Below are 26702 nucleotides of genomic sequence, written 5' to 3' on the forward strand. Positions count from 1 at the left end.
GTCGCCCAAGGGCGAGTGCTGAAAGATATCCGCGGAGGTAAACTCCATGATCGGTGCCCAATTAGATTCGATAGGCACGGACGTAGGCGGTTCAGAGCCTGTGGCCGGGGACGAATCCAAGGGTCTGGCAACACGGGTCTCGTAGGAGGTGAAGTCAGTATTCGGCTCTATTGCCGCTGAGTGTGTGGCCTCCATGGCGGGGTCCATCCACCCATCCTCGGACGGCACGATCTGCTCCAGATTGAGGGCCAGAGTAGCCACAGGTGTGATCTCCCGAACACCGTCCGACGGCAGAGCTAAGTCACGCTCGTCGTGACTGTGCGACGCACCTGACATGGGCTCGAATCCGTCGAAGATCAAGTCTCCGCGGATGACGGCAGTATAGTTCAAGCTTCCAAACCTGACCTGATGGCCAGGGGCGTAGCTCTCGATCTGCTCCAGATGGCCAAGCGAGTTGGCCCGCAGTACGAAGCCGCCAAACACGAAGATCTGTCCCGGGAGAAAAACCTCACCCTGGATCGCATCGTTGCCGATGATCAAAGGAGCCATCAAATCTTACGGTGACGACACAATGGAACTCTCAATGAAAGCACCAATGTCGGTGTCAAACCGGCGGATCTCGGGTAGGGGGTCCCGAACAGTGCGTCTAAGGCGGATGGTAACAGGAGGCAGGGGACACAACGTTTACCCAAGTTCGGGCCCTCTTGATGGAGGTAATACCCTACTTCCTGCTTGATTAATCTTGATGATATGAGTATTACAAGAGTTGATCTACCACGAGATTGTAGAGGCTAAACCCTAGAAGCTAGCCTATGATTATGATTGTTGTTGTCCTACGGACTAAACCCTCCGGTTTATATAGACACCGGAGGGGGCTAGGGTTACACAGAGTCGGTTACAAGGGAGGAGATCTACATATCCGAATTGCCAAGCTTGCCTTCCACGCAAAGGAGAGTCCCACCCGGACACTGGACGAAGTCTTCAATCTTGTATCTTCATAATCCAACAGTCCGACTGAAGGATATAGTCCGGATGTCCGAGGACCCCCTAATCCAGGACTCTCTCACCCTCCATCCTCCACTTTAAAGCCTATGGTTGTTGCGTCGAGCCTAGCGATTAGTGTCGGTCGTCCCATGATGCCTCCCGTCGCTCCTCTACCTCCCACCAGACCCTCCAATCGCTCCATCTACTCCCTCCTCTCCATCCTGATGGGTCGGCCTAGATCATCTTCACACCTACGCTGTATTCCTAACTCTACGGCACCCTCCCGCCGTATGTGACATCGTCGACGATGCCAAGGTCGGCCAACCCTCACAACCCCACCTACCCATGGTGGTCGTGGTCTTGTATTGTTGGGTCGTCGACGTTGGTGTGCGATGTCGTAGTTCTAGCATTTCCACCAACATCTTTGGTCACGGCAGTGGCCACACTGGTGAGCTCCTTTCCCTCTTGTTGATGAGAAATATATTATAGTTTTGTTCCAAACATAATCTTGTATGTCATGTTTGTTAGGAGTTTGCTATAGTATTATGGTATGAGAGTAGTATAAATAGTTTGTTAGGGAAGTTTGAAGTAGTATGTTAGGATATACTCCCTCGGTCCTCAAATAAGTGGATGTTTAGCATTTCAAATTTGTCCACAAAAGAGTGTATTTATTTCTTCTCAATGCATTTTAAAGTAGAAAAAAATGTTTCTTTCTCATCACACAGAAATCAAGACCAATAGCATTCAATACATGGTCCACTTATTTGAGGACAGAGGGAGTATGTTGTAGCGACATATACAGATCTATAGAAAGTTGTGATCTATTATGATTAGAAAGTAAGACAATGCTAGTGTGCAAAGTAAATAGTAATGCATGGATATGTTTCATTCCCACATTTCATGTGTATGCATGTTATTTCTCATTTGCCATTAACTTAGCAAAGCCTATATATGTATGATATTATATACAGAAAATTAATATATTGTTTATTTTATATGGACAACGGACAGACACAAATAGTTGCAGTTGTGACCTTTTAGTGTACTGCATAATACACATTTTCTGTAAGAGTGTTTTGTGCAATGCACCTAAAATGATACATTGGTGATGTTACTCTATTTTAGATGCACTACACAAAATAAGGTAGTTGTATGTATCATTTCGACCGCTAATCTGAAAAATCGAGGGGCATTTCCAGTGTGTTGAAGGACTCATTCAAATGTCAGATTAGCACTTGCGGTATTGCTGATTCTTCGACAAGACTCATCTACTCGTAGATCAATACATTAACACTTACTTGAATTTATAGCCCTAAACATTTGGACATGTATGTGTGAAATGAAATGCAATTTCGTTGTATGTGCCTATGTATTGTGCATGTGTATAACTTTCTACCTTAGTGCATCTTGGGGCTTCACCACTAGCAGATTGCTAATCGTGGAGACCCAATTTGCTTAAGCCAAATTTCATTATCAAGGATCTTGGGGCTTTTAGAATGTCAAAATAATGGAGGAGTGAGAGTGGACTAGTCTAGTTCGCAGTTAGGAAGAAGGATCCTTTACAAGATACCTCCAAAATCTGACCTTTATGTCGCATAATGTACAGCCTGGAGGGTCCGAGCTGACCTAGAGGTTCAGGAGCAAGCTTTGGGAGAGGTTTCGGGCAAGTCTAGAGTGATTCTGGACAGGTCCGGAGGCCCATCCAGCAGTCTACCTGGAGGTGTCGGGCTGCACTACGTCCAAATTCTAGGCGACATCAAATGTGTACTGACCTCAGCCGGAGGCTCCGGGCTAGGTTGGGGGGCAACTAGAGGCAGCACACATAGAGTTTTAGAGGGGCTCTCTCATGCTTTTGCATAGGTTTTGGGGTGATATGTTTTGCATAAGTATTGTTGATTCCCAAGATCATCCAAAGCATCCCATGTATGTTTTTCTTCCATTGCACTAAACCGTTGTGTATACACCTAAGCACATGGTTAGACTACTAACCATCTTGTCATTAACACAAAAACTCTCAAGGGGGGCATATATGTCCTTACAGATAGAAAGTCACTGGAGTGAGAGGAAGAGGCTCCATGCAGTGTGCAGGTCAAAAAAATGTATTGTGTTATGAAGCGAAGCCAGGTCTAGAGCACGGTGGTCGCCAAGGAAGATGGTCATGAATGCACTACCGACAGTTGTGACATGAGATAACAATCATGCCAGCACGTCCTAAAGTTGAAGTAGATGTTATGTGTACTGTTTGGGGGCCAAGAAAGCACATGCGGCAAAATGGGAAGAAGCATAGGAAAATTGTCAAAGAAACAAAGGTAAAGAAAGATGTTGAATATTGTTGAATGAAACCATCATGAGGTAATGAGAAATTAGAAGATGTTGAACACTATACCAATGTGATGACAATCATGCTAGGAAGTCATCGGAGTTGGACAAAGATAGCAGAGCATGTTGGTCATCAAGAGAGGAAGGTGCATGAAGATCACAATATTTCGCATGACAATATCTGAAGCCACATCCATGCCTTACTTGACAAGTATATTCGTGTGATGCAAGCTTCTTTATCCCGTGTATGACCATTTTGTTGTTCCATAGCGACATGCGGGTATCTTGCTAATCACAATAACCAATATGCATGGTCGCAATGAAAAGTATAAAACCATGCAACGATGGAAAACTTATAATGAGCTTATGCAACAAAAATCATAGGTGATACCAACAAGATCGGACTATCAACATAGCAAAAAGAAAGTTCATTGTGGCAAATCAAAGATGTACTCCCACAACATCAACAAATGCAAGAAAAATCTTGCATGGCTGTAACAATTAAATTACATGTGCAACAACTATGAATCACCATGTGTTCAAACATCACTGGCACAAAATAAACCCTAAAAATTGATGGGTAAAAAAATGCTCATACATAATATCATTGTCCACTCGGCTCAACACAGAATTCCAAGGGAGTCATGTGTCAACCACTTTCCTAACGGCCTAAACATCTTGGCTGAGCCATCACAATCAAGAGCTTGAACCATATGGGTTGTCGAGGGGAGACTTGGCGGCAGGAAAGGAAGGCAAATATTTTCAGCATGCGTTTTGGTGTGAACGCACTATGAACATGTCGATTAGTCATATCTCCTACATTCCTGACCGCGGCTCGTGCAGAGATTTTGTTTCTTTGACTTTATAAGAACTTAGTTGTAGTTTTCTTGTTTTTTAAGATGTATTGTACCATTAGAAGTTTGACAGTATCAATCCAGGGCCTCATTCGAAAATCCCCCAAAAAAAAAACCTCTTGTATGTGCATCGTCCAGCAAAGACTACCATTCTCCTGCGACGAAAAGTTTTGGAGTGAATTTTGTATTTCATTTCAAAAACCGCCTAAATCACCATTCTACAAACCTATACGTTGATAATGTGCTACTACCTCCATTTCTAAATATAGGTCTTTTTAGATATTTTCCTAAGGACTACATACGGATGTATATAGACATATTTTAGATTGTAGATTCCCTCATTTTGCTCCGTACAAGTCCATATTGAAATCTCTAAATGGGCATATACTTAGGAACAAGTCCATATTGAAATCTCTAAATGGGCGTATACTTAGGAACGGAGGCAGTACTTTGGAAATCCAAAGAGATGCGGCTTTGCTTGAAATGTTGTTCTCAAATGGTTTATCCTCGGGTGTAAGTTTTAAACTATTGCTACTGGGATGTTTTTACAACAGTTTATCCCAGTTGAAAACCACATACAGTCAGACACCCGCAAAAAAGAACATTCTAGATTGTGGCCATATACAATGTCAGACAGTTTCAGTAAGGTGCTTGAAATGACAGTTGGATTACAAAAGGGATATTTGAATGGAAATCAATAGTGAAGAATTTCTCAACAACACAGTAGACTGTAAGGCTAACTAGATTGTTACAGAACAGCTCCACGCACCATTGAAGTCCCTTCCGTTTCTGCATTTGCAGAAGAATGGTGACATACATTTGTACAACCAGGGCCTGTTCCATCTCTTCTTTTGCAAAGAGATTTCATGCTAAGCCCGTCCCTGAATGGAGACAATGAAGATCCCCTTCACGGCCCACCAAAGGCAAAAAGAAAGAAAACTAAAATCTATAACCTGGAATAAAATTGCAACATAACGTGTCAGACAAGCAGTGTCCCCAAGCAACTAAACAGTGGTTTCTTCAGACGAAGTGGATTGAAAGATGTACCATTAAAATTGTCAGGAATTATCCCTCGTCTGGAAACCATTGTACTGTTAATCTGCCATGATAACACAGCTTGAGCATGAAACCAGGAACGTGCAGAAAACAGATGCAGTGGGGGCTGCTATCATTTCATTCTTATCATAAAAAAAGTGTGAGGAGTACCGCAGATGAGGCTCAGTATGGTCGAGACACAAAGCTTCTGCGGCCCTTCATCTATGGAATCTATCATTATTGTGTCTTCCGTGCCTCCTCCAACCTGATTTTGCAATGAAGATTAACACATTCGTCTTGCAATGTTGCTACAACCAAAATAATACTCCCTCCATCCCACAATATAAGACGTTTTTGCAAGCTATGTGCAAAAACGTCTTATATTATGGGACAGAGGGAGTAGAACACATGGCAAAAACAGTTGTCTTCTCTCATGTTTTGATGAGGCACAAAATTATTCACTTTTGACAAGACGCAATCTGAAGAACATGGGAAGTGCGCAAAGCACTGCTGGAGCAAACAAGAAGGTATCAAGTGGAAAACCATACTATGCTGAAAATTTAGAGAAGTATGATGTTAGAAACATATTTTTTGTAGGGGGTATGCAAAAAACAAATTCAGCAATGAATAATAGTGCCTACCGTTTTCTACTACTATGTTTTTTATACCACCTAAATGATTGAGGTTGAACATGAAATTTTACGTGTTTATAGACTGACCTCCACCTCTATGCATAGTGTATTTTTCTTTTAAACTTTTGGGCATGATATTTACATGGTTTTCACCAGTTTTGACCACAAGTTGGTTTCCACCAGGTATTTTCTCAAAGCAAACAGATACAACTCCTAAGAGCAAAGCGCAACATGAAAGCATACCTCCTTCATGGGACATTGGAGGCTCCATTGAATGTCTGGAGCCAGGAGGATACTTGGATCTCCTAGGCGGCATCGACCAGTCGGTGCATGGACCAGGTGGACCGTCCGATGGTCGCCCATGGTGGGAGGATGAAGCTTCAAAATGGTCAGGGTACGGGGGATCTGAACAATTGTAAAGATATTTCAGTCAATAAAAGGATATTTAATGGAACCAACTTGCTCAGTACCGAAGCCTAACACTGATTGTAACTGTCAATGGATCTGATATTCAAAAGAGAAGATAAATATGCAGGCATGCAGTTAGATGCAAAACTTCAAAATGCTGATAGCTAAACAAGAAATATACCTGGTCCAAAATGTGGAGGAAACCTTCCTCTATCCATAGATTCATGGTGCATTTGTCCTCTGTCATTGAAGTGATGCCCTCTATCATCATAGCGATATGCTCCATCGTCAAAGTGAGGACCTCCGGCATTGAAATGATGCCCTCCATCATCAAAGCGTTGCCCTCTATCGTCGAAGTGGTGCCATCTATCATCAAAGTGATGTCTCCTATCGTATGGAGGGTGTCCTCTGTCATGTCCATTGTACTGATATCCCTCAGGATAGGGAGGATTACAATTCCAAGGTTGTGCTCTTTGTTGGTGTTCAGGTGGCATATATGGGAACTGATTCGGACCTGGTGGATGCGGTGGTGGTGGATGCGGTGGTGGTGGTGGCTGCAAATGGTATGCATTATTCGGAGGTGGTGGTGCTGGTGGACGGTGATAGTTATTACCATGGGGCGGTACTGGGGGCCCAGAAAAATTTCCATGGGGTCCAGGAGGATGGAAAGGTGCGACAGGTGGTGGAGGCGGCGGTGGAGGCAGCGGTGGCGGCGGATGCATCTGGTTTGGATGCCCTGCACACCCAGAAGTATAGGGCGGTGGAGGCTGGAATGGAACCGCACAAGGATCCATGTTGCCTCGATTATTTGCAATAGAATGAGGGTGCTGATCTTGAACATTCTGCAAAGAATCATTAAGGACTCATTAGATTCACAATAATAAAAAATGCATAGTGGTCATATTATAAAAACAACAGAACTACATACTCTTAAAGTATCTGGCTCGACTCGATCAGGTGCCACATGCAATGCTCCTTGAACCTGTGAACCTTGAATGACAGGACACTGAGGGCGTGGTAGAGGTGGTGGAGATGATGGCAACGGGGGAGGAGTTGGAGGTTTGTCTTCAGGTAGTGGAGGAACAGAATTAACATTTTGACTAGTCGGTGTACACCTCGCAGCTGTTAGATCTGGTTGGCATGCAGAGCTAGCTTCCGCTTCAGATGATGGGGCTACATCTTCCATCTCAAGATCACCATTCACTTCTTCAAAGACAAGTCGATGCTTCGCCCCATCCAATTGAGAACCCTCCCCTTGCTCAGCACCAGTAGATTCATGTTCAGGAGTGACAGCTTCAAAGCTCCTATCCTCAGAGGAGCTTCCTTCCTCGTCCAGCAGTTTCACGCAGATCAAATTTGGAAGATGGAAACCAGTATTGCTGCGAAGAATAATCTAATCAAGTAACCATACGAGGATAACACTAAACATATTCTTTAGTATAAAAAGATAAGCAGAGCTCAGCTTGCACATCGGCACTTGTCACACATACAGTGTTCCAAATTATGACCGATGTAAATATTTTTGCATGTTTTGAGTCTTCTGAACACCTTATAGTTCCATACTGCAGCCATACACCAATCAATGCCCCCGTTTTTTACTAAATATGCTTGAGGATTTTTATATTTGCCTCAGCTGTACACCCACCGACCCACGGGACCTTAGAAATGCAAAACGAGAGCTATACCTTCCATATTCATCTACAAGCATTCCTTCATTATCCCGTAAAGGGTCATTCAGAGCTCTCTCTGTCCCTGAATGACGACGAGAGGTCCCAAATGATGCTTCATTAAGAGCTTCAAGCTCCTTAATATGATGACGAATGATGTATTCTGAAAGCGTTTTCCTCTCAAGCCAGAGTTTCAAAACCTAATCAAAGACACACAGCCATGTGAAAAAAAGGAAAACGACACTACATTATGGTCTCCCATAATTAGGGCACTGAACAAAAAACTTGCCTTAAGACATTGTCTTCGATTCTCCCATGCAGAATTTCCAGGAGGTGCAGAAGCATATAGTATTCGTGGCAGGACTGCTTGGATAAGAGAAGGATAGGCATCTCCAACTCCACCTAGAAGATGTATGAAAGTAGCTTGAAAAGGTGTATCCAAAAAATGCTGAGAACACAGAAAACTATGCGAGTACCTTTCTGATTGCGACAGCACTGGATTATTGAATCAACAAGGAAGAACAGGTCCACCCTTTTGTATAAATTTGATTCTTTTTCCAGGCGTTCGATGATGACATCCATTACCTAGATTCTCAAACCAAAACAAAGATGCATCAATAGGGGGAGGGGGGGGGGGGGGGGGGGGGGTTCAACCGCATTGATTGGCCCAATGGCCATAAAACAGTATAATCCTTTCACATGTAAAACTGAAACTGGCCATGGACAGGGGTGTGTGGAAATTAGCTATCCACGTGCCAAAACCATGAGTTGGTGTCGAGATCTTTTGGGTTTCAACTCTAGCCTACCCCAGCTTGTTTGGGACTAAAAGGCTTTGTTGTTGTTGTTCTTGTTGTATAAAACTGAAGGCTACAAGTGTCGTTCTGTACTCCCAATTTTAGGAGAAGTGTATTCATTACTAATTTCTAACTTATGTCGTGTGCATATCATTTTGTGTCACATTAGAGGTATGTACTAAGGAAATGGCTCCCCATACCAACGGTTTGTTTCTCAAAATAGAAGCAAAACCTACTTCATCTTTGTTCCTCTAAATAGAAGCAAAATCTGCATTCATCGGTGTAGAAAGCTAACAACCAAAAGATACATCTATATTCCTCATTGTAGAAAGCTAACAACAAAAAGATACATCCACGTTTCTCATTGCAGAAAGCTAACAACAAGAAGATACCGCAATCAGGCTAAGTAATTAATCAAAAGATGGACAAACCATAGACCAAAGAAAAGCTACCAAATCTACAACTACAAGCATTCAAGCAAGTACATGTTTTTTATCGCAGCTAAGTAAGCAACACACTGTCCAACATAACTATGCTTGTAAATTAGAAGTGCAGACTGAAAGAGTATGAATGATCTAACCTCCCCAGCAATGCCATGCTTAGCACAATCCAGAGCCAGACGTGTTGCACGGGCTATACATTCTTTTGTTCTTGTTAATGTACCTAGGAAATTTTCAAAGGCCCTCCGTGCTGACCTGGCTTCATCATGACCTGCTGGTTTGTTCAAGCTCTTCTGTTGTATGTTATCAGAAAGAATCTTACCACTAGTCTGCTGAGTATGAATCCTATCTGATGCAGACCTTATTATAGTATTTGAAGGTGAACACCGGCCACCTGATCCTTCCTTAACTGAAGGTATATTCACAGAAGGTTCAGAAATAACATTGGAATCTAAAAAACTGTCTATGAAAGAAGTTGGTTGAGAGAATTTCTGAGCATGTGCAGCAGCAATAAGTCCTTTCATAGGCATCGGGTCAGGAGATAAACCAATATCCTTCATGTTAATTTTGTGGTCCGGTTCTCTCAGTGCCGTTGCTGAAGAACCATGCCTAAAAGATGAACCAATGAAACTGATGTGAAGCCTATCCAAGTGATCGACATAAGACTTCAATAGATACAAGAAATAACAAAAAAATGATCTATTTGATCCTTCATACAATAGTCCCATATATCACTGTTTCAGAAGCCACCTGGACTAAATAAAGACTTTTCACATCAGCAAGAATAGCTTCTTTAGCATGTTCCCCACAAATTTTAAACTGCTTGCAGAAGAATGATTTACACACACATATTATAAGAAGTCACCTAGACTTAAGAAAGATGTTTTATATCAGCAAAGAGTAGCTTGATTAGCATATTCCATGCAAATTTTAAACTGCTTGCAGAAGAATGAATTACACACATAAATTGTACTCCCTCTGTCCCATAATATAAGAACGTTTTTGACACTACACTAGTGTCAAAAACGTTCTTATATTATGGGACGGAGGGAGTATTACTTATACAGATGAATATGTTCATTTGAGATAAGATAGGAAGACTGAACCAACAATCCATAATATCACCCATAGATGCCAAATATTAGAAGAGGCCAGCGTTCCCACATTTGGATAGTAAACTTTGGCATCCATGTGCTTCAAACTAAACGCCCCCCACACAGACTTGTGTGTATTATTCTAACCCAATGAAGCAGCTCCCACTTATACTTCTATACTACTGGATACTGTTGAACATATACTCCCTCCAGTCACAAACAAGTGACATTTTGGAAACTGAAAGTTCTCAAACATATATTTAACCCTTAATTTCTATTGCTATATGCTTATAGGATCAAGTAAAATTATGATGTTCGATTGCACATATCGAACACCATTGTTTAATTTCACTGGATCAGTGTGGTACTGAATTAGTGTGGTGACTGAACTGGCACAATAAATCAAGTTTAAGGTATATAATCAGCATCCATCTTTATCTACACAAGACCTTCAATCATGTTTGCATAATTCGCTTGCAAAAAGGTGCAGAAAAAAGAATACATGCAATATGTACTATTGCATTATAACATATTTACATGTGCACAATAAACTGAGTGATTCTTTGAAGTGAATAATAGCAGACTACATGGAAGGGGCTATGCTGGAACACATAATTTTGGGGGCAGGAACAATGTTAAAATGGAAAACACAAGATACCCAAGATTGCTGGAATTAGTTAATTAAGGTAAAGACGTACAATATACTACCTAGGCAGAAAATAGTGCGTATGTATCTAAGAAAAAGAAAATAGAAGGCTTACGCTTCAAATGCTCGGGCGCCTGCAACATTCTGGCTGCATGTAACTTTAGTAACCAACGAAGAGGCACTTGTCCTGTCACCCACACTGACTGTTGGTTCAGCCAAAACTGTCTTATTTTGTGGCTCGGAATTGGAATCGTGATTAGCACCTGGCACAACAGTCTTTGCATGGCTAAGTGGATAAGCAGATCCATCAATATTTTTACTAAAATCTCGACTAGAATTACCAATTGGATCCGGGAGCTCATTTGTACTTACTTTCCCCATAGGCAACTGATCAAACTTAGATACAAAGGCAGCCTCTTTCGACTCCAAGGAGCAGGCTGGAGAATTTCCACAGATATCATCATCGTCCCTGGTGCTAACTTTGTCTTTTGGAAGATCATGATTGCCACCGTTTGTCAATTCCAGTGAAACAGAAGACGGGGAGTCCTTGTTTAATATGAATGGTTGTGACAAACACTTTAGGCCAGTTGGGGTATCTAAAGAAAGTACTGGTGAACATATTTCCGGGCCTTTAGTTGTTGCAGATCTTGGACTTCTGACAAGTGCATCTGCAGAGTTATTAAAAGGAGAGCTTCCTATCGACGCTGTGCAAGGCTTCAGGATACACTCTGGCTTATTCACTTCAGGCAGATTACCAGTAGTTTCAGCAGCATTAGCAGACATAGCCTCTAAGGCACGATGGAGACGTTTAGATGGAGGTAAAGCAGCTTCTCCATCTAACGTCAAAACCTTTGATTGATACTCTTTGTCCTTGCAAGCAGTCTGAACCTCTCCTGATGCAGACGGGTCTACTTTGAGTGAAGGATCTATGCCAGGAAGCACCTCCTCAGCTAAATGGTCATTTCCCGATGCCAGCAGTTGGTCTACTTTGGGTGAAGGATCTATACCAGGAAGCACCTCCTCAGCTAAATGATCATTTCCCGATGCCAGCAATGGGTCTACTTTGGGTGAAGGATCTATGCCAGGAAGCACCTCCTCAGCTGAATGATCATTTCCCGATGCCAGCGATGGGTCTACTGTGGGTGAAGGATCTATGCGATAGGGGACATCATCAGCTGGATGATCCTTTCCCACTGTTGAAGACAGGTCATGTTTATAACATTCATCTACAGGTATAGCCAACTCTATTTTGTTATCAGAAATATCAAGCTCATCAACCATGGAGTCCTCCAGCTGGGGTCTTCCCATTCGAACCCGTGCCCTTTTCACTAATGGCAAGTGGTCATCTCCGTCTGACTTATTGACTTCATTCCCTGAATTTGGAGAATCTGGCAGGTTTCCACCTGAATTAGGCTGCAATTCTTCATCCATATTTGGTACCACACTGCTGATAGAATTATTAACATCATTGGTGTCCGGGCTTCGCTTTCTTTTAGAAGTAACTGCTGTACTCGTGGAAAGATCTTGTGTCCCATCCAGATTATCTTCTTTACCCATGACAGTTTGACATACTTCAACATTAAGATCACTTTCTATATTTGCAGCAGAACTCAAATTGTTCTCATAATTACCATTCAGAGAAGCTCCAGATTGACTTGAGGTGCCTCGACCGCAATTGAACAGCATAACATCCTTCGTAGCTGAAAGGAAATCCGATTTAGGTTTGTCATCACCTATACATTTAAGCCGAGAAGAGCCTTCCTGCCTATCATCAGTGGTCATATCAACAGGAGGCAGATTGAGACCATTCGGCCCACAAGAATCCCGAGTCCTATGATCAGCACCTAATGAACTTCTTGGCCTCCGTGGGGAAGTAAGATTACGGTGAGTGCAAGAACCTAGTTGCAGAGCATTACTTCTCCTCTTCTTTGAAAATGAAGTAGCAGGCTCATCAGGTGCAGAGTTCACAACACAGTGTTCACTCTCCAATGCAGCAATATTAGACCCAGGGGCACTGGCCATGCTGTGATCCATGGAAGAGGCAGGATTACCCTCGAGCTTGCTATCATTGGCCAAATCAGAACCTTCTTCGGGACCTCCAGTGTCCAAACTGCTGCTATTGTTGGCAGGGGCCAACCCGCTCTTATTATTGTCCTCGTTCTTCATAGAATCAAAAATTTCCACTATTTCCTTAACTGCTTTGACAAAATCTGCTCCTTTCCCATGTCGTTTAACAAGTAGAGATTTCTTTTTCTCTTCAGTGAACGCCTCAAGATCAGCATAATTGCAGAAAGCACTACAACATTAAAAAATAATGTCAGAGCGAACATTTAAACATCTGGAATCAAGAATACTGGATTGAGAGTAAAACGTGCAAACATGATAGCCATCATGGCGCGACTGATGTGAGTTACAAACATCTCAGGTTGAGATCGCTCATTACCAACAATTCCTACCATTACATAATTAGATTTTAAGATGGCGGTGGAGGTGTCTTTGGCCTAGTGGTGGGAGCAAAGGTGTTTGTTGCAATCAACTTAACTTCAATCCCTAGCACCAACAAGGTGTGCCGCATTTAACAGGAGTACACATGTGTGTGCTTCAAGAGTGTGTTCCCACTTTGAGTGGGGGTGTGAAATCTAATATATTAAGCGTCGCGTGAAGGGCGGCCAACCAGCTATGCCACATGGCACAAGCTGGTTGGCCGCGGTGAAAAAGCTATTGGGATATTATTTTTAGATGGAGGTGAGGGATTTTTATAAATGTTTTTTTTCCTTTTTAGGTGGAGGTGATGACCCCACACATTTTTTTAAATGAAGAGCTACGCAAAGTGGTGCTCGCTGGTAGGCTGCGTTGATGATTTTTCTTTTCTTTTCTTTTTTACTTCTTTTTCAAGACGGATGTGAGGATTTGTTTTTAATAATGTTTTTCTAGCTGGAGGTGAGGACTCCGTCTATTTTTTAAATGAAAACGTGCGCACAACTTTCTCTCAAGCAGCGCCACAGGGTGGCGCCCCAACCACTAGTCTAATATATTCATAGCATGTGTAGAAGATGTGCATGCATGTGTGTGCATAGGAGTGGTGTGATAGAATGATGATTCCTCCCCTTACAGTGCTTCCGTGCTATGCCACCTACGTACATAAACGCAAGCAGAAGGCTACAGAAGATGACAAAATTGACAAATGACAATTTTGTGGCATGGTACATGCATCTTATAACAATTTTTTGAATTGTTTTCATGACTTCTTGATGGTGGTTCATCCGTGTGTGGGTTGTCTGTGTGCACCTTGTACTCTACAGAAAGATTTTTAGGGCTCTTTTGATTCAAAGAAATTCTCCATAGAGCTTTTTGAGGATTTGAATGCTTAGAAATTTTTCTACGTAGCCTGTTTGATTTGTAGGATTAGAATCCTTAGGGAAAATTCCACTCTAGTTGGGAGGAAAATTTCCATCCACTCCAACCTCTTTGTACAATTAAACACTCTTGATTCGCAGGAATTTCAAAACATAGAAATAGGAAACTGGAGTGGCATGGCCTTGTCCCTGGGTTATGGTGGAGCAAGTGTGCACATGACTTGTTTCTGTGCCAAAAACAAAAAAAATAAATAGTGCCAAAAACAAAAAAAATAAATAGTGCCAAAAACAAAACAAAATAAAGAGTGCCAACAACCCTGATTCTAATGCGAGATTTATTTCCAAGAAAAGATTTTACACCATTACATTTCCATGACAATGATTAAAACACAGTGCATAAATGGGAACTATTATGCCGGCCCTGATTATATCTACATACGAAGTTGCCATTTCAATCCTTTTGCGTTGCCCCAAAAGCAACATAATTTTGATTATGAGCGTGTATTACCTTCCAACCTATGAGACAGACCATGCCAGCACCAACACATCCCAAAATAGGAAAATTCGACAGAACTTAACCAGTGCCACATCCACTAGCCTCAAGTTCTTTACTGCACTGTACTTATATCATCGTATAACTATTTATCATTTGGGACACCCTTTATGTTAACAAATTATCATTAGTCTCTCTTGGAACTTGGAAGTTCCTGTGTTCTTAGCATTTCGACTAAAACTGTGCATCTATTAAAAATCATAGGGATCAAGTACTTCAGAGATATCGTCCCCTTGATTTTACTGAATTGCAATTTACTGATTCTAACTTGCCCGTTAACTCATTAAGTTTTTCAGGCTCCTCATGTAAGCTACTGTAAGATTGTGTGGCAACCAAAGAGATGCTTTATCAAGATAACACAAACAGGTACATGATTAGAACTTACAACAACTAAACTTGAGTGCTGCAAGGAAAATACTTGTACCCATCCCAGGAACTCCTAAAAGTCTATGCTAAAAAAAACATAAAGTGTATGATAGTACACTGTCCTTATCATAAATAAGTTCCCCAGATTTACACTAGTATGCCCACAGCATATTGCTGAATCAAAAAATAATGTTTATAGTGCTCCATAATAGCTAGAACAAGCTTTTGATTACGTAAACAAACACAGTCCAAAAGCAGACACCTTGAATGACCAAAAAGCCCAAAACCCATCATGCGGTCATCATGACAGGAACCATCTACTGGGCACTTACACAAATAACAGATTCATGTAGAAACAACGCATGGCTTACATGTAAATAGACAAAAGCTAACATAGACATACTCATTGTGTTCATCGTCACAAAAGAAAATAGATGAATTATCAAAATAAAAATATATACCATGTCTTCTCATATCTCATGCAGTAAGTAGTAACTAGTAACAAGAGGACAAAGAGCTAAACTATTGTAAAAATAATCGAAAACTAACATGAGAAGCTATTTGATAGTTTGGCACGAGCAAATGGTGCATATAGTAAAATATGCATCAACCAATAATTGTCAATTCGTAAGGACAATCTTAAATACAAAGTAGAACTTACATCTCTTTAGTTCCATAAAAGTAGACCAGCAACTTCTTTTTAGTTGAAGGAAGCCCCCATTTCTGCGGCTCGCTAATCTGTAACAGTATGGATATCCGTAAATCAAGTGCTCATTATGATTCCTGTGATCTTTCAGTTTCAATTCAAGCAAATATCAGTGCCCCAAAACACAGCTTTTCAGACTAAACAAGCCAGACCAAGGAATGGAACATCACAGCTCCACATAGGCTGCCTATGGCATTAAGGCCCGAATCACCAAGGAGCTAAATTAGTATATGCGCAACTTCAACATAGATAACGAGAGCCGTGCTAGGTTGTGGCACATTCATACGTGAAGAGGGTCCAAGGATCTCCCAGTTGTCTTTATACTATATTCTCATGGTCAGGACTCAGGACAGAGAACATGAACAATCGCTGCCAAACCTTCATGGACTTATATAACAATCACATCCAGCTGCTGAGGAGGCCAATTTAAGGAGATCAACCATTCAGGAAGCATATCGGAGCTAATGACATAAATTACCCAATAGCGAAGAACCATTTGAAACATCATATAGTTAATCTGGCACATGTAAAAACTAACAGCATCAGTTAGCTGCACCTATTCTAGTTGCAGAAACATCATAACAACTCGATCTAAACAACAGGTTCTCGTTTACTCATACAAATTAATCCGGAAAAAAGATGGCATTCTCCTTTACCAACCAGGTTACCACCATCTTCCACCCAGCTACCAAAACAGTTGGATAATCACATTAATAGACTATAGTGATTCCATCATAAAGGCAGTACACTTACACGTGATCTCGCAAAATGGAGCGCTAAGATTAATCCCAAGAGAACTATTTATCAACCTCACCATCATGTCCCGAAACAAAAACAAAAACTAACCAAGCTCGGCTGCCTGACTCCAAACAGATCGAGACTCCATGAAGCCCCCAACTGCCAGATGGGTGAAATCTGAACTGCAACAACCATTCGCTAAACCTCACTAGAATCAAGACTTGGGAAACGCATGAACTCACAGTACCAGATCGTAGTTTGGTGCATCGATTTAGCAGGAACCTCAGGCAAAGAACAAAAGGACCTGCATACGGCTAACCACCAACTGCCTCCATGGTCTCAGAACCCTAGACATGCCAGGCCTCGCTAGGATCGGCACTATTATAGCCACGAAAACAGAAAGGGTTACGAAATCAGCGTTAGCAGCTACCTGTAGACCTCGTTTGTTACTGCGAGTCATGGCGGTACAGTGCAAAGAAACTACTATCTGACCGAACCCTAAGCAAGCTCCCCAACCCACAGCATGATTCGTCGAACCCTAGGTCATCCAGACCACTTGGGGAGCCCCAGATCAGAGAGAAGGAGCGAGGGGGCGCACAACTCACCATGGCTGGCCACGCCGGGTAGCCCTTGAGCTTGGCGAGCACGAGGTCGCCGACCTTCCACTGGGCCGCGGCGGCGGCGGCCGCGGCCGCGGAGGAGGCGCGCTTCTTCCGGGTCGGCGCCATCGCCGACGCCGCTCCCGCCCGCCCAGAACCGGCGGCCAGAGGGCGCGTCCGCTGCGGCTAGCGGGCCAGGGGGCGGCGCTGCCGCCGGGCGCTGGGGCGCGCGGAGGGCCCTCGTATGGGCTCGGTGGCGGCGGCGGCGGCGGCGTGGGGGAGGAGGGGGAGGGGGCCAGGGGGCATGGAGCGCGGCCGGAGTGGGGGGGATGGGGGAGGCGGCTTGGGCTCGGAGATTTTTCTCTTTTTTAATTTGTTTTTCCCTTTTCTGTGTTTCTTTCCCCGTTTCGCTGCTGCCTGCTCTGGTTTCGTGTCTCTGCGGGGTTTGTTTGGTCTGGTTCGGTTTGGTGGTAGGAAGGAGGGCTCGAACACGTGAAAGGGCTTGGTCGGCGATGGGCCTGGGCTCACTGGGCTTTCGTGGGCTTATGAGGTTCTGCACGAATGGTGTGTCGGCAAAGTCATGTCAAAGTCAGAACACTCGCTTGTTCTAAAGTAAAAAAACTTGATCACTCGCCGTAATGACAAAACCTATAGCCGTAAATAAGTAAAGTTTGGAAATAACCCATTTCAATTCCACAGACGCGTACGCAATGTTACAACATGCTACACATACCGCATACACATAATAAATTGCACTCATGAAGTGTGAAATTGACTGGGGCAGCTGGAAAATTCTTCGATGCAAAAATAAAAACCAAAAGAACTCGAAGAAATCTTACTTACGTATGTGTTGGACATGAGGGTCTGAATCCGAGTAGGTGAGCTGGGGCTGGTAGTTCCCATACAAGTGTTTCTCTTTCTTATCTTATGGAAAATAAACTTTATTATTTTACCACACTCAGTAGCATTATGTCATTTACCAATCACTACCAATTTAACTCACCACAACACCTTCTAAGACCGCCATCGGTCATCTCGCACTCGCGGCAATCATAATTCAAGCAGATAGAATCAAACGGATCGACAAACAAACCAATGCGGCAACTCATAATTCAAGCAGATAGAATCAAACGGATCGACAAACAAACCAATGCGGCAACTCATTCATGCTCAAGGAAAGCCTCTGGCTGGGCCTCAAAAATGAAAAGCGAAAAACTCTCAGCAGTCAGTGCGCGGCTAAATTGTGCTAACAAACATGATGCTATCATTGCACAGTTCGGCATATGGTTCCCTAAATCAGTAAAATCACACATTCTCGCATCACCACCTCCCCTAGAAGCACTTACAGATGGATATAAACTAGGGAATAGAAAGAGCTCGCGGCCGAACCAACGATGCTCCCTTGTCCTCCAGACAACGTCACTTGGGTAACGCAGCACCGGGAATTCACAACATTTGGCAGGTCGTCTTTGTAGAAGGCTCAAACTTTGTCGGATGCGTCGAGAGACGTGCTCTCTGTACTCTTGACCGCGGCCAGCTTCTCAGCCAATCTTTGCTCCAGTGCCCTTTGACCCCTTTCCCTGCAGTGAGATCAACACAACCAAGTGAGATCGAGTACACTACTAGCACATATGCACATATGCATTTCTTGTGACTTGTTCTCGAGTACACTACTACTCCCTCCGTTCCAAAATATAAGTCTTTTTAGATATTCCAATATGGAATACATACGAAGCAAAATGAGTGAATCTACACTCTAGAATATGTCTATATACATCCGTATGTAGTCCATATTGAAATCTCTAGAAAGACTTCTATTTACAAACAGAGGGAGTGGCATATATGCATTTCTTGCAGCAACCGAAGCACCAAATAGGGCTATTAGTTACTGAACCGAAAGACCCAAAACTAAGAATATCGCAATCAGTTCAAACGGGATGGTGTAACAACATAGATTCCACAAGCTCACAAACTGCATGCACAAAGTATAAATAATCCTAAAGGAGTGACTGTCTCAAAACATAAATCCAATATTCACTTGAGCATTGCCTATGTGTGATAATTAACAAAGATACAGAGGGGAAGTACTGAAGGGTTGCAAAGACTAGTTTGTGTGAGCAAGGGTTACTTGAGAACAAGTCACAAAAACTAACCTCCTCCTGTTTGCCTCAGTAGAATCTGAACCCGGCAATGATGACGTTTCCAATGTCTGACCCCGGTCTGCCCTATCAGATCTTCCACAAAGAAGCCTATGGAATATTGTGGCTATTGGATCCAGAACTGGTCTGCATATTTTTAATAAATTAATCAAAATATGAAGGCTATCAAATCCAGAATTTGGCTATGTTTTTATAAATTAGTCAGGAAATTCAACCGTAAACTATCTTAATATTATATAAAGGGGAAGCCGTAATACCTCAGAATTGCAGGGAAGAAACTTGAGAAAGAGAACTCCTCGCTTGGATCCCCTTTCAGGCCTGTCTCTAGCCTCTTTTGGAAGTAACGCAGGTAAATCCAACTCATATAAATGCCAAACAGTATAACTGGGAGGTAAGATACCAAGTCCTTCATGAAGAAGCTTACAACAACGGAGATCAGTGCAATAAGTGATGGGATCCACTGAGTAGGGACAAAAATAAACATGTCAAGTCAGACGATAACATCAAACAGAGTTATTTTATTAACAGTACCAGTTACAGACCTTTCCCTTAATCTTCAGCACGAAAAGATTAAGCTCCATCTCTGGCATAAGTTGCTTGATGCCCACCAGCAATCCTGACAGAACCCCATAGAAACCAGAAAGAGGAGTGTAGCTGAGAAATGAAACATTAAGAAAAACTCGTCAGTTTACCCAATACAGAACATCAAATCAGACGTGCTCGGACACTTCTATAGAAGTAGAATACTTACAGGTAGCTCTCTTGTTGTGTTACGTAGTACACAGCAATAGCAGTTACGAAGACACACATTGAAGTTGAGAAGTTGACAATAAAAACGAACTTTGATAACTCCTTTGTGCCCCATAAAGGCTCTAATAATTTCCCAAATAAAAGAAGACCAATGATGCTGATAATCACCTGTAAGCACATTAACCATGTGAATTTGAGGGGGCTCGATTAAATATGAATGGTTTAAGTCTTATTAAAATAGTGCACTTGGCAGCTGGGGAGCAAGGAAAGGCGAATCTACAGATATGATAGTATATTTTATTTAATATATAGACACCAATATGAAATCTGATCACATGGTCCAGAGCAAACAAAGATAAAGGAGAGCGCTACTCGCTGTCACTCCCAAACAAGCTCAACATGATCCTGAAGTTAAGGCGCATCTGCAGAAAGTATCTCAGGCAAGTACTATAGATAGCTCACTGTACATCCGTGCCATACACTGCATATGTGTTATCATCACTTCTCACAGATATTTCCACTCAATTGATTTTACGACTGTTGCTCAGCATAAATGAAGATTAAACTATGATTTAATTCATGAGAAAAACTTCCCAATCTATAACCAGAGACATTGCAACCATACCCTGATTCACTCCCTATCCAAATTTCACCAAATTAATTACTAGTTTGAGTAAGCGCATTCCTTTTCATAGCTAACCATCTAAAAGCTTTGCCACCTCGTCTACATATTTTGGAGAAGGCAATCTCTCACACAGTGGTAAATATATCTTTACTTCACATACAGTTACTTTAGTTGCCGTAGTTCTTACTTATTTTCATTTCAGGGAGATTTAATTTCAGTAATCTTCCATAAAATTAATTAGAGGACACATACCAAGTGCTAAGATGATTACAAAGCATACAAAAGAACAAATCAAAACTCTGTGCCTTGACAAAGATGAGAGGAAGAACTTACCCCTGGAATGGTTTGCTCGACATAGCCAGCAGTTATCAAGTTCCAGGCGAAAGGGATTGTCCTGAAGAAAAAATAAATTAATCAAACAATTCCAAAGAAAATAGAAGCATGATCAAGTATGCCAAACATCTAACATGTTCAAGTTATACAGGGTAACACCTCAAAGGCATGCTTAACATTCATTGCCTTCTTAAGGAAAAACTACGGGTAACTTCATTTCAGAACAAGCAAGATACGTAGCTTTAATTTTGTGTGCACCAGATGTAATAATGAATACAATGATGCAATCTAGAGGTTAGAAAATATACGACTTAATTACTGACTAGAATGCATGGCACCGCACTCACAAACTATCACCACTGTGCCAAAATTGCATTTAAAACTGGCACTCTAGATGGGCGTGCTGACTAGCTGTACTAAAGTGCAACAAAGATCAGTTTGCGTTGGCTACCTTGCAGGGATAAGCGCGAGATAGTTGACGGCCGATGGGAACAGCTGGACCAAGAGGTGCACGAGAAGCAATATGACGGCGAGGCCCTTGCAGAGCTTCGTGTACCCTCTGAAGAAGCTTCCACCCTGCATTGTGATAAACGCGGCATCTGTCAGGACGGCTCAAGATGTACAGTGACAAGTGTTTCACGTGTAATTCAGCTACCAGGCCTTTCCTCAATACAAAACCAAACAAAAATCAGCTAGCAGGCCACATCCGAGGCATACAAATATGTTAAAACTCCGGGCAAGAGCAAACAAATCCACATGAGACCACCAAAGGTGGCTTGGAAACAGCATGATGCAGGTATTTCTTTCTCTGGCATTGGTGCGGACAGGGAGCTGGTGAACGGATTCAGCTATCCAACTCTAGAACCGTTGCCGAGATCCGCGCACCCCAACTCAGCCACGCGTTTACAAACGAAGCGCGTCACAGGCTCGACAAACGCATCGCCCCCGGAATTCCACGGCCAGCATCTCGGCGACGTGCTCCGGGGGAACACGAAAGGGGCGTCGACGGGTGCTAGGGACGCGCCCCGTGCCACACGGCAGGCACGAGAGGCGCCCGGGCCGAAGGATCTAGAGGCGTTCGCCGCACCAGATCTGGAGAGAGGGGGAGGAGGAGGTACGTACCCCGGAGGGGAGCGACGGCGCCGGAGGGGAGACGCTGCTCATCATCGTGGCGGCCGCCGCCCGACGAGATCCGCCGATCCGGAGCGCGCTGTGGCCGCAGTGCGCACGCAGTGAGGGGAGGGGAGGGGGGAGTGGAGCGGGGGGCACGCAAAGGTTTGATGGGTTTGGGGATCGATCGTTAGGTCCGTGGGGTCGACTGGCTTTCGGGGTACTCTCCCTGCTGCCTCCTCTGGCTTGGCTTGGCTTGGCTCGAACACACTAGTTCGACACGAGATAAATGAGGTTTTTTATGTCAAGACAAGAGAATATCACATGAAAATCAAATTTGAAAAAACTTCATGAAAACCATGTTTGAAAAGTTTTGAAAAAATCTCAAAAGAAAAATCAAGATGTTAAGGCAGTGATGTTTGATGGGGACATGTACCTAGGGTAGGGTCATGGACCTGATCTAAGTACCTTACCCAAGGACACCCTTAGAAGAGGTCGCCTTCCAGTCGACCAACGAAGGACTCACTCGACTGACTGAAGGACTCGACCACGAAGATTCACTCGACCACCAGGAGGTCAAGAGGCACTCTGCACTGCAACGGCCTGTAATTAAGTAGGCTTTATGATAGTAAAGACACTTTATGTGGGGCGTTACCAGTAACGCCCCAGACTTAACTCACCTTAAACCCTCTCCTACGTGGGCTGGCTGGGGTCCTGGCGCACTCTATATAAGCCACCCCCCTCCACAGGCAGAAGGGTTCGGCATCTTGTAACTCATATACTCATAATCCACTCGACCGCCTCCGGGCTCCGAGATGTAGGGCTATTACTTCCTCCGAGAAGGGCCTGAACTCGTACATCCTTTGTGTTTACAACCTCTCCATAGCTAGGACCTTGCCTCTCCATACCTACCCCCCACTCTACTGTCAGGCTTAGAACCACGACAGTTGGCGCCCACCGTGGGGCGGTGTTTTAGCGATTTTTGTGGAGAAGTTGCGATTCTTCCGAGTACTTTCATCATGGTGTCTGCTGGAGTTTTGGTCGAGGGTCAAGAGATCCGTCTCGGCACTCTCACCTTCATCGCCGATGATTCCGCGTGGCTCCAGGAGGCTCCACTCGACGTTGATGCGCTCCCCGTCCGCGGTGCGACGCATTTTCGCGCATGTGTCCGCGGCGTTCTGCTGCGGCAACCGTCGACCCAGTATCGGTCGGCCCCTCCATCGACCACCCTCCCGGTCTCCCGCCAGCGCAAGCGCTCGGGCCGGTCGAGGCTTCAGCGATGGGTGAGGCACGCGGTGGCTCGCCAATCGGCCGCCACCCAAGTTGCGGCAATCGAGCCCGACGAATCTCTCTACGGCTTGTTCGATCTGTCGACTGGCTCCATAGAGACTGCATCCGAGTGCGGTAGCAGTGATCCAGCGGCGGAAATTTTGATGGTCGACGGGCCCCGCAGTCCCCCTGGCTTCGCCCGTGATGACGGAGCAGGTGACGGAGGCGACCCCGCACGACGCCACGAAGAGTACCAGCCCAAGCCACTCGACTCTCTGCAAAGAGAGAAACTTCGCCGCAGGAATGTAGATGCTCTGCGTACTCCCATCGCAGGAGAAACCCCCGAGGCTCGTGCCTTGGAGGAGGCGCGTCTGGCCAATTTGGCCGAACGCACTCGACTGGAGAATCTTCAGCGAGCACTCGACGAGCGCGCGCGGCAACGAGTTCCCGACACCAGTCGACGCCAACTCTTCCCGCCGACTCAGGTATATCGAACCCCAATCCAGAATTTAGCAGCTGCGACCCGTATAGCAGAATCCATCCAGCCTTCGCAGTCGGAAGCTGGCAGAGGTTTGCTGCAGATCAGGGATCTGCTCCGGGCAGCAGGAGATCAGAATTCAGCCGTGTCTCAGTCGCGCAACAGAATTCACAGTCGATCCGACACTGCGAATACGGTTCAGTCGGCTCACAGCCCCAGATCGCCTCCGCGGCGTGAGGGGCACGAGAATTGGCGAGGCCAATATAGTGACCGACTCGACCGAGATGATAGGCGTCGAGTGCCCCATTCCCCTCCGAGGGGTGGGTCTTATGCTCCTCGGCGGCAAGATGACAGGCGTCAGTACAGTACAGGGCGAAGGTTACCAGTCGACCCCAGAGAACCAGGCTTCGACGCGCGATCCATTATCGTGCAAGGTTTGGTCGACCGGAACAGAGCCCATCGAGGCGGACTCGACAGAGATGCACCCATAAGCAGTCGAGTGCATGTTTCTGGTCCTGAATGTTTCAGCGGAGCTATCAGAGCCGCAGTTATCCCTCCCAATTTCAGGTTGGCAACAGGAGTCAGCAAGTTCACTGGTGAGTCTAAGCCTGAAACTTGGCTTGAAGACTACCGAGTGGCAGTTCAGATCGGTGGTGGGAACGACGAGGTGGCCATGAAGCATTTGCCCCTCATGCTGGAAGGTTCTGCCAGGGCATGGTTGACTCAATTACCTCCTAGCAGCATTTACACTTGGGAAGATCTGTCCCGAGTGTTCATCAGAACGTTTGAAGGAACTTGCAAGCGACCAGCTGGATTGACAGAGTTGCAAGTCTGCGTGCAGAAGGCTAATGAGACTCTCAGAGAGTATATTCAGAGGTGGATCACTTTGCACCACACTGTGGAGAATGTGTCTGATCATCAGGCAGTCTGCGCCTTCAAAGATGGCGTCAAGAACAGAGAACTGAGTTTGAAGTTTGGTCGAACCGGTGACATGACCTTGAGTCGGATGATGGAGATTGCTACCAAGTACGCCAACGGCGAAGAAGAAGACCGACTCCGAAGCGGCAAGCACAAGCCGAGTCAGTCGGAAAAAGGAAACACCAGTCGGAAACAAAAGCGGAAGGCTGAACCGGCAGCTCCTGGAGAGGCTCTGGCCGTGACTCAGGGAAAGTTTAAGGGGAAACCAAAAGGATCCTGGAACCCCAAGAAGGTAAAGTATAAAGAAGGGAATGACGTAATGGATATGCCGTGTCACATCCACACAAAGAAAGACGAAGAGGGGAATATCATCTACCCGAAGCACACCACTCGCCAATGTCGACTCCTGATCCAGCAGTTTCAGGGAAAACAGTCTAAGGACAAGAAGAAGGAGTCGGACAAGGCTGAAGACAAGGAGGACAGTGGGGAAGGATATCCGCATATCAACTCCACTCTGATGATCTTTGCAGATGTGGAAAGCAAGAGTCGACTGAAAGTCATTAACCGAGAGGTGAACATGGTTGCCCCAGCAAAAGCAAATTATCTGAAATGGTCTCAAGTACCCATCACATTCGACCAATCTGATCACCCGACTCATATTGCCACCCCTGGGAGGCAAGCTTTGGTGGTCGATCCAGTTGTCGAAGGCACTCGACTGACAAAGGTGCTGATGGATGGTGGAAGTGGGCTGAATCTGTTGTATGCAGACACACTGAAAGGAATGGGCATTCCGATGTCCCGACTGAGCACTAGTAACATGAGCTTTCATGGAGTTATACCAGGGAAGAAAGCCGAGTCACTCGGCCAAATAGCTTTGGATGTGGTGTTTGGTGATTCGAAACACTTTCGCAAAGAAAAGTTGACGTTTGAGGTCGTGGATTTTCAGAGTGCATATCATGCCATTTTGGGGAGACCAGCTTACGCATGGTTCATGGCTCGACCATGTTACGTGTACCTCAAATTGAAGATGCCCGGCCCCAAAGGAGTGATCACTGTCACCGGTGATAGGAAAAAGGCAGAAGAGTGCTTTCAGAAGGGCTCCAAGATTGCCGATTCCCAGGTGACAGCGGTCGAGTTCGAGGAATACAAGCAAAACGCAGATCCGAGTGACTTGCTGCGATCAAAGAAACCCGCCACAGAATCTGCATTCCAGTCGTCCGGTGAGACGAAGCATGTTCACATTCACCCGACCGACCCCGATGCGGCTCCGACCCGCATCTCCACAACACTCGACCCCAAATAGGAAGAAGCGCTCATCCAGTTCCTCCGTGAGAACTGGGACATTTTTGCATGGAAGCCCGCTGACATGCCAGGTGTTCCCAGGGGGCTGGCTGAGCATCGCTTAAGAGTCGACTCATCTGCAAAACCAGTCAAAGAGCATCTTCGGCGGTCCGCCGTCCAGAAGAGAAAAGCCATTGGTGAAGAAGTGGCTCGACTGTTGGCGGCAGGATTTATCCGAGAGATATACCACTCCGAGTGGCTCGCTAACGTCGTCATGGTTCCTAAGAAGGACAAGTCGCTCCGAATGTGCATTGATTTCAAGCACATCAACCGGGCCTGCCCGAAAGATCATTTTCCTCTCCCTCGCATAGATCAAATTGTTGACTCGACCGCAGGATGCGAGAGGCTATCTTTTTTAGATGCCTACTCCGGGTACCACCAGATCCGTCTGTACGGACCCGACGAGGTAAAAACAGCTTTCATCACTCCATTCGGGTGCTTCTGCTATATCACCATGCCATTCGGCCTCAAGAATGCCGGAGCCACATTTATGCGAATGATTCAGAAGTGTCTACTCACTCAAATCAG

At 44.6% G+C, this 26702-nt stretch overlaps 2 protein-coding genes across 2 annotated transcripts; both read right to left on the bottom strand.

Annotated features, from left to right (window-relative positions):
• Positions 1 to 4741: 4741 nt before the first annotated feature.
• On the bottom strand, positions 4742 to 17480 carry LOC123187693 (protein HUA2-LIKE 3). The gene is made up of 13 exons (XM_044599611.1): positions 17198 to 17480; positions 15810 to 15886; positions 10989 to 13169; positions 9274 to 9742; positions 8376 to 8484; positions 8189 to 8301; positions 7918 to 8099; positions 7161 to 7611; positions 6414 to 7074; positions 6068 to 6229; positions 5364 to 5457; positions 5205 to 5256; positions 4742 to 5110 (listed from the first exon to the last, which is right to left on the bottom strand). Exons 1-11 carry the CDS (start codon positions 17318 to 17320, stop codon positions 5411 to 5413), a joined length of 4575 nt encoding a protein of 1524 aa, XP_044455546.1. The 5' UTR covers positions 17321 to 17480; the 3' UTR covers positions 4742 to 5110; positions 5205 to 5256; positions 5364 to 5410.
• Positions 17481 to 18328: 848 nt separating this feature from the next.
• LOC123187694 (rhomboid-like protein 19) lies at positions 18329 to 22394 on the bottom strand. Its single transcript, XM_044599612.1, has 8 exons — positions 22181 to 22394; positions 21510 to 21634; positions 21059 to 21119; positions 20102 to 20268; positions 19893 to 20004; positions 19608 to 19810; positions 19345 to 19476; positions 18329 to 18771 (listed from the first exon to the last, which is right to left on the bottom strand). The coding sequence occupies exons 1-8, from the start codon at positions 22223 to 22225 to the stop codon at positions 18672 to 18674; spliced, it is 945 nt and encodes a 314-aa protein (XP_044455547.1). The 5' UTR covers positions 22226 to 22394; the 3' UTR covers positions 18329 to 18671.
• Positions 22395 to 26702: the final 4308 nt, after the last annotated feature.

The sequence above is a fragment of the Triticum aestivum genome, chromosome 2A, assembly GCF_018294505.1.
Source record: "Triticum aestivum cultivar Chinese Spring chromosome 2A, IWGSC CS RefSeq v2.1, whole genome shotgun sequence".
Classification (NCBI taxonomy): domain Eukaryota; kingdom Viridiplantae; phylum Streptophyta; class Magnoliopsida; order Poales; family Poaceae; genus Triticum; species Triticum aestivum.